Consider the following 16194-nt stretch of genomic DNA (forward strand, 5'->3'; position numbering starts at 1 on the left):
AACATACACCCAAAGCCAACAACGTAGGGATACAACTCGTAAACACCATAGCCATTAGCAACCAAGCACGGAGGAAGCTTGATGATCACCCTAAGGGCTCCCATCCATGTTAATAAACCCATGACCTTTCGCATGGGCCTGCAAATTCCATGCTCGCACTGAAAACCACCCGACCCCTCAACCAAACAAACAAGTAGTTAAAAAAGAAACCCCCCAAAATTAAAATTCAGTAACAAAACCATTATCCAAAGAAATTATGAAACAGAAGTTTAGGACTCAATTAAAACAACAACCCCCAACTACCATGAAAATAGAATCTCGGAAATTGTCCATGGAAATAAGCACCCACTAAAGTAAGATTATCAGCAGCAACGCCGCAACCAAGGATGCCTTGTCCACCTCCGGCTGTACTGGGAGAAAATCATCCACGGCAGCTGTAATTTTGGTCATGTCTACGAACCAAGAGACAGGGCAATCCAAGGAATAGGAAGAAGAAACCGCCATAGATCCTCCGGCTATCGTCATGTTAAAGAGCCCAAAAAACGCAAAGAAAAAGGAAAGGGAATTTCGCCATTTTCGTCCCTAAACTTTTATACTAAAATCAATTTCATCCTTTACGATTTTTTTTAGCCAATTTAGTCCTCCGACTATTTTGAAGTCTTCAATGTAAGACTTTTGTGGCGGTGACACAACATTTTACATATTTCGTACAATCGGTGATGGGTATATCTATCCTTTTAAATTAGATCCTTTAATTTAGACTGACCTTTGACCATGGATCTTCTTCTTCGATGAATTTCACTGAAAATTTCATCTAGATTTATTGGAAACTTGCACAAACTTTCTCTCACGCACTCAAATCGAGAACAAAATCCATGAGAAAAAAAATAGAAAACCAAGAACCAAAAGGAAAATTGAAGCAAATTTTGGAGAAATCTCTCTCATATACAATTTTAGATCTACTCACTGGCAAACTCATTTTGTTTGGTTCTAATTCTTCGATCCTCCAGTCATGGTTGCTAGCAAAGACACCACCAATTGCAGCAAGATTTTGAGTTTGATATTGGTCACTTGAAAAGATTTACTTTCCGTGAACTACAAATTGCAACAAACAATTTCAGCTCCAAAAACATACTCGGTCAAGGTGGATTTGGAGTTGTCTATAAAGGATATCTCCCAAATAGGACAGTCGTGGCAGTCAAAAGATTGTGAGATCCTAATTTCATGGGGGAGGTACAGTATCAAACTGAAGTTGAGATGATCGGTCTTGCTGTACACCGAAACCTTCTTCGGTTATATGGATTCTGCATGACACCTGAAGAGAGGTTGCTTGTTTATGCTTGCATGCCAAATGGAAGTGTTGCAGATAGATTAAGAGGTTTATCTTCAATTTGTTTATGAGGAGTTGATCTCTACGATCTCTGAACCTGTTTGTCTCCTCTTTTGGAGACGCACACTTGGCCATTTCCGCAAACTATAACACAACCTGTAACTTTATACAGGGGCAAAAGGGTAGGGGAAACATGGTCAAGAAATCTGGAAATGGTTTTCTATTTTGTGCTGATGACAAAAGGATGTTAACAATTCATCACTTGGAAACTAGCTTACATTGCTTAATCAAAGTCTGATTGATTCTGAATAGTATAATTGCGGTGAAAATAGAATATGCTTCCAATGTTTCTTTCTACATGAACCCTTAAGAGATTTTGAATGACAGAGTCGAGTCCTTCTTTGTGCCACTTAATGAGGTTTCTTTGTTGCTTGACAGACATTAAAGAGATATTTTTTGACTCATCCATAGTCAAATTTCATACTAAATATTCAATTTTTGTGATGACCTTAATCTGTTTGACAAAATGCCCAAATGAAATGAGTTTGTGAGTAGACCTAAGAGTATGCTTGAGAGCCATTTCTCCTTCAAATTTTGTTTCACTTTCCTCATGGTTCTTGATTTTTTATTTTTTCTTGTGAATTTTGTTTCATGATTTGAGTGTGTGTGAGAGAGAGTTTGGGGGAATTTCTGGTGAATGGGATGAGATTTCTACCGGAGAAGAAGATCCATGGTCAAAGGTCTGTCTAAATTGAAGAATCTAATTTAAAAGGACAGATATACCCATCATCGATTGTATGGAATATGCAAAATGTGGTGTCGCCGCTGCAAAAGTCCTACATTAGAGACTTCAAAATAGTCGGAGGACTAAATTGGCTAAAAAAATCATAAATGACGAAATTGGTTTTAGTGTAAAAGTTTAGGGATGAAAATGGTGAAATTCCCAAAAGGAAAACGTAAACACTAGACAGTATTCTAGAATGGAAAATTTGCCAAATTAGTCCCTAACATTTATAAAAAAAAAATTTTAGTCCCTAACATTTAAAATCAGCCAAAATAGTCCCAAACATATAAATTATAATCCATTTTGGTTATAATGCTCGTATTTGCTCATTTTCCGACTGAAAATAGCACGTCTCTTTCACGTGAGTATATTTTTAAGGGCAAAATCGAAAAATGCACTTAATTTCCCTCCTAAAGCAAAAATACATGGAACCACCATCCCCTTTTCACCTTTCCCCTCAAATCCCCTAATTAACAGGCATAACCTAATGAATCTCCCATTTCAGAACAATACCCACTTGCCGTGCTATAACCTGAGGAATCTCCCGTGTAAAGAGCTTTTGCAATCTAAGAATATCAACCAATAATGAATTTAAAGTAGTTTGATAAGATCTTTGTAACAAACTAGTGGAACTCAAAGTTGAAGACACTAGTGAGGAGTCAATAATCAAGAAAGTCTTGTAGATAGTAAATACCAGTAAATCCACGAGGAGAGACCCAATCATGGACTCAGACTTGCACTCTTCAGCACATGGTGTTTTTGGTGTTTTCTGCAAATTATTCTACTTAAAACTATCAATGTCCCCAAAAAGAGGACCAATCCTAGATCGTATGGGCGATAAAATGGTGGGGCTCTTCTCCATAGCAGAACCAAACCCAAATTTGACAAGTGATAAAATTGTGGGGCTTCTATTGATAATCTTATTTTCAAGTATAACATTATTCTTTTCTTGTCTTATTTTCAAGTATAACATTATTCTTTTCTTGTCTGCATCCACCAGAGTGACCCTTTTCTTCCCAAGATCTATACAAGATTTAGCAGCAGATGCTTTGTTGTATCGAAGCTGGGCAAGAGCCCTCGATCTAAGATACTTGTTGCTTGAACTTCTTGGTCATTTTTTCTGCTTCCCAGTCTTAGTTTCCCTATTCTTTGGAGAAACTTTTCCCATTCTAAACATGGTTCTACTAATTGTTCTCCTTTTTGGCTGTCTCCAGATCGGAAAATTGGAGATGGTGGGTACAGCTAGGTTTTAGAAGGGAGATTTCTCAGGTTATGCTTGTTAATTAGGGGATACCGGCAATTAGGGCGATTCTTGTGGCTATAATTTGAGGGGGAAAGGTGAAAAGCGGATGGTGGTTCATGTATTTTTGCTTTAAGAGGGAAATTAAGTGTGTTTTTCGATTTTACCCTTAAAAATATACTCATGTGAGAGAGATGTGCTATTTTCAGTTGGAAAATGAGCAAATACGAGCATTAGAACTAAAATGGATCATAATTTATATGTTTGGAACTATTCTAGCTAATTTTAAACGTTAGGGACTAAAATTTTTTTTTTGTATTAGGGACCAATTTGGCAAATTTTCCTTCTAGAATCTATCCCAATTTCAAATTTTCCCAATTTTCAGTCGATGCGAAGAGGGCCGAGGGAGGCAGTTAATCACTTTCCCAATTTTTTTGCTGCACAAAACTCAATAAGTTTGTAATTTCATTCAAAGTTATATTTCACATCTGAATATATGCATTCAAAATCTGTTGATTGAAAGTAAAATTAAATCGATTTGCACCATCAATCATTTGTGCGGTCGATCAAGTCGTTACAGAAAAAATTGTTGATGTATTCTTATAGCAAGCACCTTATGTTGAGGTTGAAGTTTTAAGGTAACTTTATCTTATATTTGAAAGATTGACATCATGTTTACAATAAAATCAAAGATTTAACGTCCTAGAAAATATTTGTAAGTTTTTCTTTTTTTGACAAATGGTAAGATTTAAATATGCCACCAATTTCAGATCATACCCTAAACCACCCAAAATATATATACATAATATATATATATATATATATACACTCCCAGCTCCCTCAATTTGGATCCCAGCTTTTCCTTTCCCTTACCTGGATAAAACAATGCATATTATAGGGTTTAGAGCGCAGAAGCACTTTCTTATGCAAGCCCTAAGTACAGCCTTATGGACTTGGTAAAAAATTAATGAGTCGATTAATAGTATAAGTTTCCTTTCACTCTTAGTATATAAGGCGCTCCAAAATATATTTTTAGGTCCAACAATATTGGTTATTGGTTATTTTTAATCATTACAAGCCCTTCGCCTCTGCTTTCTATGTCAAGAAGGCTTAGAATATATGCCAACAATTGAAAAGATTCACAGTTTTTACATTAATTACCTGAGTTGGATAGTTCAACCTTGCAGCAGCATATAGAAAATTTTCCTTGAATCAAGTTACCAAATTTTTATTCCAATCAAGTATCAACAGTTTCTCAAAGTTATTAGGTTATGTGGAATTCAAAATTGCAGATTAACACTTTTGTTGGGTGTTCCAAATTCCTGAACAATTTTGGATGGACAAATTCTGTTTTACAGGAAAAAGTAAAGGTTGATGATACTCTTTGATATATTGGTTGAAGTTCTACTTGCATGTCTTGCTTCTTACTTTGATTTTTGTTGGGCAAAGGCATATCTTTGGTAAGTAAAGTGACAGGCCTTGTGGTGAAGTAGTACATCGTAAAGGTACTTTCTATGTGCAGGTTACCGTTCATTTCTCATTCCATTTAAGTAAGTTTGTCATCCAATGGTTTCCTCATTAATCAATTGTTTTTTTCTTTATTTGTGACCATCATGGAAGGCGAAGGTGGAGACCGAGGGCGAGCTAATGTTGGCATTGCAGTGCTCTTCCACAATCAACTGTTGATGGCTTCGCGGCGTGACCAACTGAACAGGGCTTGGCTGATGATGCAGTACAGGACTTGGCTGCCAGTGCTTATTATGCTAGCTTTCATTGTGCTCGGAATCTATCAAAAATGGTTCTGATTAGCTGTAGTTAAGGATCAATGTGAACAGATTTTATTTGCAATAGTGTGGAATGTACAATTGAGTTTGGTTTATTAATTTTTTAGAAATTACTCAATGATTATGATTTTTTTGAGTTCGCTTTTCTAGTAATTATTTGATAGTAGGTCCATTTCCTTTGTTTTGAATACCCAATTTTTTTAATTATCATGTTACTTGCACCATAAATACGTATTTTATATTTTTAACCATCTATTTATTTTATTTTTATCTCACAAATATCACATTTCTTTTATTTCAAATAATAATCTATCAAAACAAATCTTTTTTATCTTATAAATATCACGTTACTTTTATTTCAAATAATACTCTATTCAAACACATTCATTACAGATATGCACATTTCACTTCAGCATAGACTTAAAAAGGACTTCCATGGAATATGATGCAACAGCACTTGTATGATTTTTTCATTAATTCAAAGTTTTGATTTCACTCATCTTGAAAAGTGGCTCTCTTAAAAGTTAAAATTCAGTCCATCAGGAAAGTAATCACTTGTTGAAAACTTGTTGCTCTTTCCTTAGCCAGCGACTATTCGAGGAGAGAAGTAAAGAGTTCTTGGACGGCTGATCTAGACTGAAAAAGGAGATGAGAACAGCTATCGCTACAAAGCCCTCATCCAAATAAGTACATCCACCTGTGCCACGGCTTCAACAAGCAACTAACTGAAAAAGCTAATTGTATAGTCTTGCAAACAATGATCAACAAATGAATCCGAATTAGAAAAGCTGCATGAATTTCCACCAAACTTGTTACATAAGATTAATAAGTTTAAGCGACTAATACATTAGATAGTAAATGGCCAAAAATGTCATCAAACCATTTAAAATTGCATCGATTGCTCGCTCAATTTTTTTTTGGGCCAAAAAGCTCACTAATTTGTTGTTTCAAGTTAATTCTGGTGAGTTCAACTCTTTTGATAATCGAAAATAAGCACAGCACTTGCTAATGTAGGTTTTCAAGGATGAAAATGTTAAAAAATAATTAAGGGTTAAAAACAAAAAAAAAAACCCTTTTGTGGTATACCTAATACACAGAAAAATCCCACGTGATTTTAAAACATACAAAACAACACCTCATACTTTGCACTAAATTGTAAACTAACAGAATTCGTTAAATTTAACGAAATCCGATAAGTTTAATGGCCGAGACCATCATTTTCATTAAGTTTAACGAATTCTGTTAGTTTATAATTTAGTTCAAAATATGAAATGTCGTTTTATATGCTTTGAAACTACAGGGTACTTTTCTGTGTATTAGATATATCACAGAAGGCTTTTTTGTTTTTTAACCCAATAATTAACACACAACTTTTTTGTTGCAAATTGTACCTTGTTCCAACCGACACATCCTTGTCCCCTCCCCGCAACTTCCTTCTTCTCTCCATCCACCTACACGACCTCTCAGCCACCCTCCTCTCTATCCCCGCCACCCATTATCCCACCCTTTCACTTGTCCTCATCCCTACCACCCTACACATCTCGTCCCCCTTTCTCTCCCTTCATTCCCCCCCCTCTCTACTTCGTCATATCCTCTCCCCCACCACCACCGCCCTGGCCCTCAAATGACCAAGATATACTCACAGAGGAAGTAGGTGTGCGAATTCTTCCAGACAGACCTTTTGAGTTGCTGGCAGCTGTTGAAGGCTTGTCATACTTGTCTCTTCTTGCAATTGTAGTTCTATTCCCAAGCCACTGCCTAGCAATCAGTGCTTTGGTTGAATGTTTTATTCAACATTCTTTTCTGCTTTCTTAAGTTTTCTTCATTTAAAGATTTTTCTGTTGTTAGTAAAATAATAGCAATAATACTTTAGCTGGTGCAACTTGTGTTAATGTCCTATCACCTTCCATCTTCAGCGAAGCTCCAGTTTAGACATTGTTCCTGTCATTTGTCCTTTTTCCATTATGTAAATAGGCGTCAGTAGACTGGTAGTAGCATTAGAACTAGTAGTATGTTTGGGACTCGATTGGCAAGAAAAGTTAAAAGAAACAACAATAGTCCCGGTACCAGTCCCAATTGCTAGTTTGCTCGAGTCTCCTGCTTCTTTGGTCTCTACTTGCCTCTGCACCTTTCCACCCACCTCCTCCAATACCAGTTCAAGTCCCAAGAAGACGAAAAATGAAGAGGAAGGGGCCGAGGAAAGAGGAGCGGAAGTGGAAGAGCGGATGGGTAGGAGTGGTTGATTGGAGGACCAGGTGGAGGAGGGGGTCGAGTGGGTGGTGACAAAGAAAAAATGGGTGATGGTGCTTGTGTTTTTCCCTGGGATTAATTATGTTTTCCACCTTTGAAGTTTGACAAAATACGGATTAGTCCTGGGTTTGAAGCGTTTTTGTGGGAAAAAAATTTACTCCAATTATTTTTGAATATTTTTGTCCCTAAAACCTACAATAGTGAGTCATCCAGTTACCAAATGAGCTGAAGTTGCCGGAGCGACTTGGAAGGTTCGTTTTAAAGAGCTTGGTGACATTTTTGACCAAAAAAAAAGTTAAGTGAACAATAATCGGTGCAATTTTAAATAGTTTGATGACTTTTTGATCATTTACTCTACATTGGATACAGATCAAATTAAATGGTTCCTGCAAATTCTTGATCTTAATTCTTTGAGGAACTTAGAGAAGTGGAAGGTGGATGAAGGGGCATGCCCAAGCTCTCAAGTTTACAGATTAGGCGTTGTGGGAAATTGGAAATGATTCCAGATGAATTGAAATCTTGGACTACCCTAAAAGAATTAAAACTTCTCACCATGCCCAGAGAATTCATAAACAGAGTTGAAGTGGTTAATGGTGAACAAGGACCAGATTATGATAAAATAAGTCATGTGCCTTCAGTTGAAATGCGTTGAGTCATCCAACCTTTCAAAAGAAATTTTAACACTGTTTCTAAACCGACCAATTCCAAAAAAATTTTTTTTAGCAAGTATACTTTAAATTGTATTCAAAACTAAGTAATCTTTTGATACATGCAGTTTGCATGTGGCCTACACTTGCGAAAAAAAGAAAATTATAACTCACTCAATATTAAAAAGATTAATCTACAAATAATCTCTCAGAAAAACATTTAGAAACATTGTTATATCCCTGCATTATTTTTTCCAATTGGTATATTATCGTGATCATTGTTAGAATTGGGATCATGTTAATATTTATGAATATTACTTCTCAACACCAACTCTAGTATCCTCCATTCTGGGTTCTTAGACTTTGATTTACTGACGGAATTTATGTGAGCCAAATAAGCCTCCAAAAATCATGGATGAAGACTCTGAGCACATGAAAGAAAATGCCTGTTCAATCATTTATGAATCATTGATGAAGAATCTTGCTTCACTTTCCAATTTAGTATTTCAGCTGTAAGCACATGGTCATTAATAAATTGGCTCATGATCGTCAGCACAAATAAATAAATCTTACTATTTTATTAAGTTATTTGAGTGGAACTCATAAAGAATTGTTGGAGAGTCTCTACTTTTATTTTATACATAAGTTTGGGTTTGTCTATTAAGTATCCATTGTTAAAAGGACAATGCTTTACTAACTACAGTTATCGTAACGAAACAATTTTTTACCTGATATAACAGGTTGTTGCACTTTTAGCGACCATTTGATTACTTGATGGACCTATCAACCTAAATAGGATAACACTTAAAAATAAGAAAGTAAGTTTCCCATCTAAAATAGTAAGTTAACCTTAATAAATTAGTAACTTTTATACTTCAAAAGGTAAATTTGAATAAATATTAAACTTACTCTTTAAATAAATAAATTACTACTTTATATCCCAAACTTACTTTTTAGAGAGTAAGTTTAATTCAAGTAACAGTAAGTTTTTATACATAAATAGTAATTCTTACTGATAATATGGTAAATTTGATTAATAATCAAAACTTACTGATTTATGGGACACATGTACTATTTTACTTTAAAACATATTTCAAACTAGTATTAGGAAATTTATTTGAAATAATGATAAGATGTTTTATTAATGATTAATGCTTAGCACCTTAGTTAGTAAGTACTCGTAATATACCTATATAATACATGATTATAGGTATAATTTAAAATTTTTTTGTATTTATATATTTTAAAATACAATGAAAAATAGTTTGACTTTTCACATAATCTCGTAAACTATGTTATAAAATTTTATCATATTATAAGTTTTTAATCATTTTCAATTTTTAGAAAGTTTGAAAGTTTGGATAACAATAACAACAAATCTTCCTAGTTATGTATAGAATATCACTTGTTTATATATCACAATTTTTATAATTTAACACCTATGAATATAATAAGATGATAAAGTTTTAATAAATTTACATCTAGGACACAAGAAATAATAAGAGTTAAAGCCCAAATGAAATGAGAAATAATATAACAATAAAAATGACAAAATTAGTATAACAATTAATATAAGAAAATCAGTATGATTGGACTTTTTGGGAGATTGTTCATAAAAATGGGATCCAACAATTATAAATGAAAATCACATGCATATATAATCTATTGTATAATTTAAATTAAATTTAGACCATGTATAAAATGGTCCTAAAATAATAAGTACACTATGATACAATGCTATTTTAACAACAAAAAAATTTTTTTTTACTAGAAGTCTCAAATATCCATGACATACGTATGAGGGATATTTTACCATATTTGTATCTCACATCTAATCATTAAAGTTAATTTGAGAAAAAATATTTTTGACAATAGAATTATTTTGAATTTAGTTAACAAGTTGAGATTTTTTAAACAATAAAAGTGAAATATTTTGGGAACTTAGTTGTTTATTTTCCCATAATTAAAAATTTCTATATTTTTGCAATTGTTGCCATTGATTTTTCACTCTGTAGACTAAAATTATCAATGCAAAATTAGTTTTATTAACAATAATTGAAGTTCCATTGATCTGAGGATTGGCATTCTATTGCTATTATTTCATATGTAAATATTTAACCTAAATAATAAAATAAATAATAGCTACTTAAAAAAATGGAAATTGGTGCTCAATTAATTGTGGTGTAAAATATTAGTAAACAATTAACTAGAGCTTGAAATGGAATTAAATTTATTTAGTATTTTACTGCTAACAACTTTGACCCCATTTAATGGTTAAAGAAAAAATAAAAGAGATGTAGAGATTGGGATCGGTTCCTTAGTGTGAAAAAGGAAAGTTCCTCTAAAGTAATGCTGCATGAAATCCTGGATGTATATGAAATTAGAAATGTGATAACTTTGCAATTCATTCTCATTCACGATGAATTTCTTCGATTCTATATGGAATCACAATTTTTTTCGTTCAGTACAAAAATGTTCTTTTTTTGTCATATTGATGGCTTTGCTTTTAAGATTATCTACATGTCGGTGGTTAGTATTATTGACAAGATTAGAGGTCATGGAAAATGTTACTAATTTTAGGAGAAATTATGTATTGTAAAAATGGTTTAATAATTTTATACTAAGCATAACTACTGCATACAAAAAGAAAAGATATTTTGCTTTGATTAGAAGAACTTGTACTAGTAATAAACGAAATTTCAATTCAACAATCAACGTACACATGATTACTGATAGGGTGTTAATTGTTGGTATTTTTATTATTAATTTTCCCTTCTATCCCTGACAAATATTGTGTTAATTGCTGATATTTACTCATATTTGGTATCGGGACTTAATTTCAGGAATGAAGCAGAAAACTACCAAAAAGGAGGGACTTTATGGAGAATATGGAGACTTTTAAAGGCTTCAATCCTTAGGCCTTGGATTGGTGGGGACCACAAAGCTATAAGTCATATGGGCTCTTAAAAGAAAGGAACGTAGAGAGACTTGGAAGAAGAAGTAATTTTGGAGACTTTGTCCACATGTGTGGGGACCACCGGAGAGAGCTTTGAGTCATCTGACTTTTGGCTTTTTAAGGAGAGGACGTACAGAAGCAAAAGGACACCTCTAGTTTAGCTTTTTAGTTTAGTTCTAGTTTCCTTTCTCTGGACTGGCCTCTGACACACGCCAGGTGTTCGACAATATTCCCCAACGGGAAAAACATCTTTTATTCCTTGCTTTCTAGTAAAAACGCAATGCCTTTGCAATCCAGTACTTTTGGCTGCAATTCAACTATGAGGAGTGGCTAATTTCTTCATCTAGTCAGAGGTTAAATCGAAACTTTGGTTCGACAAAACTGTGAGATCGAATTGATTTCCCTACGTTCTTTAATTTGCAAGTATTTATATATTTCCTGTTCACTTATGCATATGATTATTTCTTGCAATTAAATACTTGATCACTGTTTAATTGTGTGAGTAATTAACAGCCATCTAAGAGTGCTCAATCCGTAATTGTTGGGTAATTTTAGTGCATGTGGCAAGTGATATGATTCAATTGTAGTAGAAACTTTTGAGTCGTTGTTGCGGAAATATATGATATAGCCTAAATAAACCGAGCGTGTGTGTTTGTTGGTTATAATTGGTGGCCAGTCTAATGATTAATGCTGTCAATAGGTTAAATCCTAAGAGCGTGTTTAGGACTGCTTAATTGGCTAGGGCAATAACTACAGAGCTTGTTGTGGTTATCGAATCAGGAAGGTTAGGCAGGTTGTCAGAGCTTGTTGACAACCATAACCAGTTTATTTGTAAATGAAAGATTTTATCTCTGCATCTGTGATCAGTGATTCGAACCATAAGTGGAGATTATACCTTTGACTAGAGATTTTCCTTCCGTCAATTTACTTTATATTTTTAATTTGAGCAATTAAATTAGACAGTTCCATATCAACTCCCCCCATTTTTATTTAATGTTACATTCATTCAAAATAAATTCCCAAGTCCCTGTGGATTCGACCCTGCTCACTGCTATATTCGAATTTTGTCTTTCACGTAATTAATATATTTTGGTATATCGGATCAAGCAAACTCTGGCACCAGGGTGAAGCTAGTAACCCATTGCACAGCCTAAGTCCCTGCTCCAGTACCATAGTGGACTTAATTCGTGACTTAAGAGTAGGAATTTTATTTTTGCTGGTTTGACACCCAACAAATTTTGGCGCCATTGCCGGGGACTTGGTGTCAAAATAAATTTATTTTCTTTGAATTTTATTTTCTTTGTTTATTTTTATTTTTTTTATTTTTATTTTTATTGTTACTGGTTTATGCCTAGATCTTCTCGTACAGGTGAACTGCAATATAATCCTGAGATAGAGAAGACTGCTCGTGCATTGAGAAAAGCAACAAGAGAACGAGCAGAGGCATCCTCCTCATCTACTGGACATAATTCAGTAGTAGATTTTGTGGATTCATTTAGTGAGACGGAAGAGATAAATAGCACCATGGCTAATGAACGGACATTGAGAGAATTGGCTGCACCAGATTTAAATCAACAGCCCCTATGCATTACTTATCCTACATTAGAGGTTGCATTTGAGTTAAAATCTGGACTAATCCATTTACTTCCTTCTTTTCATGGCTTACCAGGTGAAGATCCCCACAAGCATCTCAAAGAATTCCATGTGGTTTGCTCGACAATGAAACCCCAGGGAGTCACAGAGGAGCAAATTAAATTAAGAGCCTTTCCATTTTCCTTAGCCGATAAAGCTAAGGATTGGCTCTATTATCTGCCCTCTGGGTCAATATCCACATGGACAGACATGAAGAAGCATTTTCTAGAAAAATTCTTTCCTGCATCCCGAGCTACAAGCATTAGGAAAGACATCTGTGGAATTCGACAATTCAATGGAGAGACTCTACATGAATATTGGGAAAGATTCAAGCAACTATGTGCTAGTTGTCCTCATCATCAAATTCCTGACCAACTCCTCATCCAGTATTTTTATGAGGGTCTGTCCCAAACTGACAGAAGAATTATTGATGCTGCCAGTGAGGGCTCCTTAGTGAATAAAACACCCACGGAGGCAAGAAGTTTGATATCGAGTATGGCTGCTAATGCTCAACAATTTGGAGACAGGCAGGATAACACAACTCGTAGAGTCAATGAGGTAAGTAATTCTTCAATAGAGCAAAGATTAGATTGTCTAACTTCTTTGGTTGAAAAGTTAGCTATAGGACAAATGCAGCAATTGAAAACATGTGGAATCTGCTATGGTTCGAGTCATCCAACAGATATGTGCCCCACACTCCAAGATGATTCGACTGAGCAGGCTAATGCAGTTGGATTTCCAGGACCACCTCAGAGACGGTATGATCCCTATGCAAACACCTATAATCCAGGATGGAGGGATCATCCTAATTTTAATTATGCAGTAAGGCCACCAGGATTTCCACATCAGTCACAATATCAACCTAGACCTCAACTTTCACAGCAACAACCTGCTCCTAAATCAGGTATGTCACTTGAGGATATTGTGAAATCTTTGGCTACTAACACTCAACAATTTCAACAGGAGACGAAAACTAGCATTCATAATTTGGAGAATCAAATGAGCCAGTTAGCTTCCACAGTCAATAGATTGGAGTCCCAATTATCTGGAAAGCTACCTTCGCAGACAATTGTCAACCCCAAGCAAAATGCTAGTGCCATCACATTAAGAAGTGGCAAAGAGTTGCCTGAGCCGAGCAAGAAAATTTCTGAACAAGCAATCGAGGAAGAGCTCGAAAAAGAGGGGAATGTGTCTCAACCTAGAGCCTTGGAACAACCAGATTTTGGAGAAAAATCAACACAAGTGGTTACACCTCCGCCTCCATTTCCTAGTCGACTGGCAAAGTCCAAAAAGCAAGAGCAAGAACAGGAGATTTTGGACACTTTTCGAAAAGTTGAGGTAAATATCCCTCTTTTAGATGCAATTAAGCAAATTCCTAGATATGCTAAATTTTTGAAGGAGTTATGCACTGGTAAGAAAAAGTTGAAAGGAAACGAGAAGATGCATATGGGAGAAAATGTTTCGGCAGTTTTGCAGAAAAAATTGCCTCCTAAATGCAAGGACCCGGGTATGTTTACTGTCCCTTGCAAAATAGGTAATATTAAAATTGAAAAAGCTATGTTGGATTTGGGTGCTTCGATAAATGTTATGCCTCGTTCTATTTATAATTTGATGAACATTGGGCCTTTAAAAGAGACGGGCGTAATAATTCAACTGGCTGATCGATCAAATGCCTATCCTGATGGAGTTTTGGAGGATATTTTAGTGCAAATTGATAATTTGATTTTTCCTGCAGATTTTTATGTGCTTGATATGGAGGATGATAATTCTAATTCATCTCCAATACTGTTAGGGAGACCATTTTTGAAAACTGCTAGAACAAAAATTGATGTTTTCACTGGCACATTGACTATGGAATTTGATGGTGATGTTATTAAATTTAATATTTATGATGCCATGAAATATCCTGGTGAATCTCATTCAATTTTTGTTATAGATGTAATTGATTCTTTGGCGCAGCAAAATTTTGAATTTAATAATGACGATGCGTTGAAGGTTGCTATTTCTACTGGTCTCTGTCAGGAAAATTTGCAAAAGATAAAAGGGAAGTTTGTTTTTCCTTTTGAATTGCAGGAAGTTATTTTTGAATTGAATTCTCTTTGTCCAGAATTTTCCAATGTGTCTTACTTGGAATTACCTCTGTCTCATTCACAGCTTTTGCCATCTATTGTGCAAGCCCCGAATGTGGAATTAAAGCAGTTACCGGATAATTTAAAGTATGCATTCTTGGGAGATGGAGATACACTCCCAGTAATAATTTCCAGTAAATTGACTGCTTTAGAGGAAGAAAAACTAATTCGGGTGTTGAAGGACCACAAGGAGGCAATAGGATGGACAGTGGCTGACATAAAAGGATTAAGTCCAGCCACTTGCATGCATCGCATCTTGTTAGAAGATGGTGCTAAGCCTTCGAGAGAGGCTCAACGGAGATTGAACCCACCAATGATGGAGGTAGTGAAGAAAGAAGTTTTAAAACTTCTTGACACAGGTATAATCTATCACATTTCGGATAGTAAGTGGGTAAGTCCTGTTCAAGTAGTTCCTAAAAAGACAGGAATTACTGTTATTGAAAATCCTAAAGGTGAGTTAGTGCCCACTCGAGTTCAAAATGGGTGGAGAGTTTGTACCGATTTTAGAAAATTAAATGCATTAACTCGTAAAGATCATTTTCCATTGCCTTTTATTGATCAGATGTTGGAAAGGTTTGCAGGAAAATCTCATTATTGCTGTCTTGATGATTTTTCAGGTTTTCTACAAATTCCAGTGGCGCCTGAAGATCAAGAGAAAATCACATTTACTTGCCCTTTTGGTACATTTGCCTATAGACGAATGCCTTTTGGTCTTTGTAATGCGCCTGCTACATTCCAAAGGTGTATGGTTAGTATATTTTCTGATTATGTGGAGAATATCATAGAAGTGTTTATGGATGATTTTACTGTCTATGGTAATTCTTTTGATGAATGTTTAACTAACCTCACAAAAATTCTTAAAAGGTGCATTGAGACTAATCTTGTTTTAAATTATGAGAAATGCCATTTTATGGTGGACCAAGGCATAATTTTAGGCCATGTGGTATCTGCAAAAGGAATTGAGGTAGATAAGGCTAAGGTAGAAATTATCAAATGTTTACCTTACCCTGCAAGTGTGCGGGAAGTTCGCTCTTTTCTTGGCCATGCAGGTTTTTATAGGCGTTTCATCAAAGATTTTTCAAAGATATCCCATCCTCTATGCAAATTACTTCAAAAGGATGTGGTATTTCATTTTGATGATAATTGCAAGAGTGCATTTGACACGCTCAAGGGATCATTGACTTCAGCACCAGTGGTTCGACCACCAAACTGGAGTCTTCCTTTCGAGATAATGTGTGATGCCAGCAATTTTGCTGTTGGTGCAGTACTCGGCCAGAAAGAGGGCAGAGCTTCTTATGTCATTTATTATGCCTCGAGGACCTTGGATGGTACCCAGTGCAATTATTCGACTACGGAAAAGGAGCTTTTAGCTATTGTTTTTGCTTTAGAAAAATTTCGTTCTTATTTACTTGGCACTAAAGTCATTATTTATTCTGACCATG

The 16194-nt window shown here is 35.1% G+C and overlaps 1 protein-coding gene across 1 annotated transcript; it reads left to right on the top strand.

Annotated features, from left to right (window-relative positions):
* Positions 1-1224: 1224 nt before the first annotated feature.
* Positions 1225-14573, top strand: LOC113780322 (the record flags this gene model as incomplete). Its single annotated transcript, XM_027326130.1, has 3 exons — positions 1225-1378; positions 12361-13527; positions 13603-14573. Coding segments are annotated over exons 1-3 (2292 nt in total), but the record flags the coding sequence as incomplete, so codon positions are not given.
* Between the last annotated feature and the right edge of the window lie 1621 nt (positions 14574-16194).

The sequence above is a fragment of the Coffea eugenioides genome, chromosome 8 (genome assembly GCF_003713205.1).
Source record: "Coffea eugenioides isolate CCC68of chromosome 8, Ceug_1.0, whole genome shotgun sequence".
Taxonomy (NCBI): domain Eukaryota; kingdom Viridiplantae; phylum Streptophyta; class Magnoliopsida; order Gentianales; family Rubiaceae; genus Coffea; species Coffea eugenioides.